At 35.7% G+C, this 6000-nt stretch overlaps 1 protein-coding gene across 1 annotated transcript in view; it reads left to right on the plus strand.

Annotated features, from left to right (window-relative positions):
• LOC118766031 overlaps positions 1-6000 on the plus strand; it is a 21617-nt gene that overhangs the window by 3209 nt on the left and 12408 nt on the right. Inside the window, exons 2-4 of the mRNA XM_036509157.1 lie at positions 1619-1826; positions 3778-3839; positions 5542-5587. Of these exons, the coding sequence (XP_036365050.1) occupies positions 1624-1826; positions 3778-3839; positions 5542-5587 (311 nt within the window). The 5' untranslated portion in view covers positions 1619-1623. The remainder of the gene's footprint in view (positions 1-1618; positions 1827-3777; positions 3840-5541; positions 5588-6000) is intronic.

Below are 6000 nucleotides of genomic sequence, written 5' to 3' on the forward strand. Positions count from 1 at the left end.
GAACAGAGCGTAAAGTAAATAATAAAAAAAAATAAACAAAAGCAGGCAACAAAAATAGGAATCTATACAACAAGTAATTAAAATATTTACAGTAGAAATAAAATAAAAAATGATAAAGCACGCAAAACCCAACAAAAACAACTATAATTTTCCTACTTTCAGTAATATTAAGAAAACTCGATGATGTGATATGGTTGAAAATAATCCTCCATATATATATATATATACACATACATATATATGTATATATGTAGTTATACCTATATATTTATATACATATATGTATTTATATATGTATAGGTGCGTATATATATATATATGTGTGTGTGTGTATATGTATTTATACCTATATATTTATATATATATATATATTTACATATAAGAGACCAAAGTCTATGTACGCCACTATATATATATATATATATATAACATTCAAAATGGAACAAGAATGCAAAACATCCAGACAGTCAGTTGCCCCCTTCTCCTCTTGCTCTCTTTCCCTCCTCTTTTCACTTCACTGTGTCCTTGTCATTTTTTCTTGCCCCTCCTCAATTCTTCTGTCCCTCTACCTCTACTTCTCTCTCATCTCTCCCCATGTTACCGGTGTTCGGCCAAGCCTGATTGTTCTTTCTTGGTTCAGCTGTAGTCTATTCAACATCTATATTCCTCCCTGTGTCTGTGAAATCCTGTATCCCTGCCGTAAGGCCTTATTTCCACACATGCCAATTTAATTTAATTTGTCCTTAGTTTAAAGACACTTGTTGTTATGTCCTGTTATTTGTATTTGTGTAACATTCTCCATTTTTTTTTCCGTCCATGTTTTCGTATACATTCGCTACTTTCTTCCAAATAATCTAATGCTCTTAGCTTAGTGTTTCCTTGGGGCTGGCCAGCCGAAATTGCAAAGATAATCTGGAACTCTACTGAGGAAAGAAAACTCTGAATGACCCATCTTTGTTTTCTTTGTATCGTCTATCTGGATGTTTTGTTGTCCTTTTTTTGTATCACCTAACTGTCTGGATGTTTTACGTTCTTGTCCCATTTTGTATTTTATATATATATATATATATATATATATATATATATTATATATATATATATATATATAAATGTATGTGTATATGTATATATATACATAAACACACACATATATATGTATATATGTATATATATATATGTATATACATGTGTGTGTGTATCTATGTATATATGTGTGTGTGCATATATATACATGTATGTATGTGTATATATGTATGTATGCATGTGTGTGTATATATATATATATTATATATAATATATATATATATATATATATATATATTATATATATATATATATATATATATAATATATATATATATATATATATATATATATATATATATATATGAAGTTTGCTTCTGAACCATGTGGCAAACATGGTTGGGTGTTTAAGAAGCTCGCTTTGCAATCATGTTGTTTCAGGTTCAGTCCTACTGCACAGTACTTTGAGCAAATGCCTTCTAACATATCCCCAGCCTTATGACCCAATGCCTCGTAAGTGAATTTGGCAGGCATAAATTGGAAGAAGCAATTTCTGTGGAGTCATGTCTAGCTACTTTCTTTGTTTCTTTGACAGATTTTATGAGCAATATTGCAAACCGGGTCACACGTTGGCGTCAGAATGGAAATGGTATTTCCTCAAGTTCTTCTGACGAATTTCTAGATGCTGTTGATCAGCAGCAGATTGTTAAAACTGAACCAAAGGAACCTTCAACTCCTGTTATTTTGGGCAAACGAAAATCATCTTCTGTCATCACTGATTCAGGCCTGTCAACATCAAAGCGGTAATTCCTCTCAAAAATTATTTTCTTATTTTCTCAGTTCATTTATATATCTGTGTGTATATATGAACATATATACAAGCCATTCCGTTGGCGATTGCGGCCCGCTCAACATGTGTCCCCTCTGCCGAAAAGGTAATTGTTTCCACGCTTGCTGATAAGTTGTTTTTGTCTCATTTTGTCTAAAAGTTGTAAGACACCTGTTGTTATCCTGTTTTTAACCATTACTGTTTTCAATTTTGTTTTCGTTTCTTGTATTTATATTCGTCTCTGTTGCGTTTACATTCTTTCCTTCTACCAAGAAATCTAATGCCCACAGCTTAGTTTTTTCCTTGGGGCTGGCCGAGTTGCAGCAAATATCAGAATTAAACAGCCGAAATTTGCCATGATGATTCGGTTTCTGACTGAAGATTGAAGGCTTCGAATGACTTGTCTGTTTTCCGTGTTCGTCCCTTCGTGTATTTCACGTTCTTTATATATAAATTTTTATTCCTATATATACATATATATATATCACTCCAGATATTTCGGGCCTTGTTCCTAGAGTAGAAAAGAATATTAACCATTAATAAGGCAGTGAGCTGGGTGAAATGCGTAGCGGTGTTTCGTCTGTCTTTACGTTCTGAGTTCAGATTCTGCTGAGGTCGACTTTGCCTTTCATCCTTTTGGGATCAATAAATTAAGTACCAGTTTTGTACCGGGGTTGATCTAATCAACTGGCTCCCTACCCCCAAATTTAGGGCTTTGTGCCTAGAGTAGGAAAGAATATCTTGTAAGGGTGGCGAGCTGGCAGAAACGTTAGCATGCTAGGTGAAATGCTTAGTGGTATTTTGTCTGTCTTTACATTCTGAGTTCAAATTTCACCAAGGTCAAATTTGCCTTTCATCTTTTTGGGGTCGATAAATTAATACCTGTTGCATACTGGTGTCGAAGAAATTTTCCTCTGAAAAATTTATGGCCAGGCGAGTTGTCTTACTTCGCTTGATAGCTAGGTTTTCCAATTTTGAATTAAAAATTTTGAAAATGTCGACAACTCACCATGGCTTCTGTTCTGGAGTTCAGGTAGCCCCCTGGCTCATGTGAGTTCATAAGGATTATATATTTTTCTGCCAAAAATCTTATACGGACCTTTATGGGCCATATGGACCCCAGTCGAGAACCACTAGGTTAGATGGTTTGACTGGAACTGGTAAACCAGAGAGCTGTACCAAATTCCAGTCTGATTTGACTGGGTTTCTATTGCTGGATGCCCTTCCTAACATCAATCACTCCAAGAGTGTAGTGGGTGCTTTTTATGTGCCACCGATACAGATGCTTTTATGTGCCACTGGTTAAACTCACACTTCTTTACTTTGGTCCTTAAAGCTATTAGCAAGGAGTTAAGGACCAAATGCCTGTGCAAACTTTGCGTATGCAGATAACCTGATATTCATCTCAAAAATCATTTCAAGAATTTTGAAAAAAATTTTTGTGAGAAAGCGAAATTAAATTCGATGACTGGCATCTATGCTAGTGGAGCACTAAGAGCAGCATCCAAGTGTGATTGTTGCTAGAGCAGCTAACTGGCGTTCGTGCTAGTGGCACATAAAAAAGCATCATTCGAGCGTGATCGTTACCAGCGTCGCCTTACTGGCACTTGTGCCAGTGTGACGTAAAAAAAACCCAAAAAAAACACGATTTTCCGTGACCTTTGCCAGTACTGCCTGACTGGCCCTCGTGCCACTTGCATGTAAAAGCACCCACTACACTCTCAGAGTGGTTGGCGTTAGGAAGGGCATCCAGCTGTAGAAACTCTGCCAAATCAAGATTGGAGCCTGGTGCAGCCATCTGGTTTGCCAGTCCTCAGTCAAATCGTCCATGGTAGCATGGAAAGTGGACATTAAATGACGATGATAATGATGATGATGATGATGATGATGAATATAATTAAATTATTATTTGTTTTAACTTACAGCAAAGCCAGAATACTTGGTGACCAACAGCTTCTTCCAAGTACTCCTCGTTTAGAGGTCAAAGGTAAGCAACATTCAGTTTAAATGAATTATCTTTCTCAGCTATTTACATTTCTTATTCAATCCCTCCACTCCTTATTAGGGTATAGAACACATCTTCTATCTTTCGTTTTTGGATTTGGTTTGCAAGATTCTTTATATGAGTTCGTGTGTTGAAGCATATTCTGTTGTGTCTGGGGAGAGTCATTTTCTTTTTGTGCCTTTTAATGTAACACACTCACCGGTAAAATTTCCCCTTTTTTTCTTATTTTTATTTTCCTAAAATTTTCGTTGCATCTTGCACACACTGACCCACACACATGCACACAAACAAACAAAAAGGAATGCAGTGTAACTAACGAACAGTCAAGACTATTGAAAAGGTTGCAAGATGCAACGAAAATTTTAGGACAATAAAAATAAGAAATAAGTGGAAATTTTACCGATGAGTGTGTTACATTATAAGGCACAAAAAGAAAATGACTCTCCCCAGACACATCTTTTATCCTTTATCTTTTCCTTGTTTCAGTCATTAGACTATGGCCATGCTGGGGCACTGCCTCGAAGAATTTTAGCTGAAGTAATCAACCCCAGTACTTTCTTGTGTTTTTAGCCTGGTACTTATTCTATTGATCTCTTTTGTCGAACTGCTAAGTTGCAGAGATGTAAACACACCAACACTGGTTGTCAAGTGGTGGTGGGGAACTAACACAGACATTAAGTCACACACACACAAACATATACATATACATATGAAGGGGTGCTGAAAAGTTCTTGGCTTTGGGTAAAAGAAAATACAGGAGGATCAGTTAATTATGATTTTATTCACCATGAGCTGGCACAAACGTTAGCACACTGAGCGAAATGCTTAGCGGTATTTCGTCTACCGCTACATTCTGAGTTCAAATTCCGCCAAGGTCGACTTTTTCTTTACTACACTCACGGAGTGGTTGGTGTTAAGAAGGGCATCCAGCTGTAGAAACATTGCCAGATAGGACTGGAGCCTGGTGCAGCCTTCTGGCTTCCCAGACACCCAGTCGAACCATCCAACCCATGCTAGCATGGAGAACGGACGTTAAACGATGATGATGATGATGATGATGATTCCCCTCTCAGTGGTCCTTCAGTTTTTCTAAGCCATGTAAAAGAACTCAGAAGGTTGGGTCTCCAACCAGGCCTTATGTAATACCCTTAAAGCCAGGAACTTTTCAGCAACCTCTCGTATATTTGTTTATACATACACATATACATATATATATATATACATACATATATATATATATATATATATATATACACACACACACATATACATATATATACACACACACACATATATATAATACACACACACACATACACACATACATATGTGTGTGTATACACGGTACTAAAATGTTTTTTATTATAAAATTATTTTAGCATTTTGTACCTTGCCTTTTTATCTGATATATATATATATATATATATATATATGTAAAATTGAATAAGGGTAGAAATTGATATTAATCAATTAAAACCAGTGGCCTAGCATATTAAAAAAATCCGAAGATTAAAATATTTTTTACAAGTAAAAAATATTCTAATCTCCTTTAAATTTTGTATGTAAAATATATATATATATGTAAGCATATATACACACACACATATATGAATGATCTCCTATCTTAATGTAATAGTACTTGAATCTGACCCTTATATTTCCTTGTTCTCTGATTTTTTTTCAGCAAAACCTGCAACTCGAAGGTCCAGATCACTTGACCCAACAAATAGGTACTTTCTTTTATCTTCTATCTTCTACTTGTTTTAGTCATTGGACTCTCAGCCCCAGCTGGGATAACACCTTCAAGGGTCTATTGAAGCAAATCGATCCTGCTACTTACTTTTTAAGCCTGGTGTATTCTGTCCCTGCCCACACATGCATGTATAGATGTATAGACACACACACACACCATCATCAATTTTTGCACAATTTGACAGGATCTGATGAACTGGAGGGCCACATCATGCTCCGAAGTCTGCTTCAGCATAGTTTCTATTGCTGGATGTTCTTCTTGATACTAATCACCTTAGAGAGTGTCCTGGATATTTTAACTATGGCACCAGCATTACTGAGATCACTTTGCAACTTTCAAGAGTTTATATAAACAAATGACACATCTCATAAATTACAGCTGTTTCAACTC

Source organism: Octopus sinensis, linkage group LG14 (genome assembly GCF_006345805.1).
Source record: "Octopus sinensis linkage group LG14, ASM634580v1, whole genome shotgun sequence".
Classification (NCBI taxonomy): domain Eukaryota; kingdom Metazoa; phylum Mollusca; class Cephalopoda; order Octopoda; family Octopodidae; genus Octopus; species Octopus sinensis.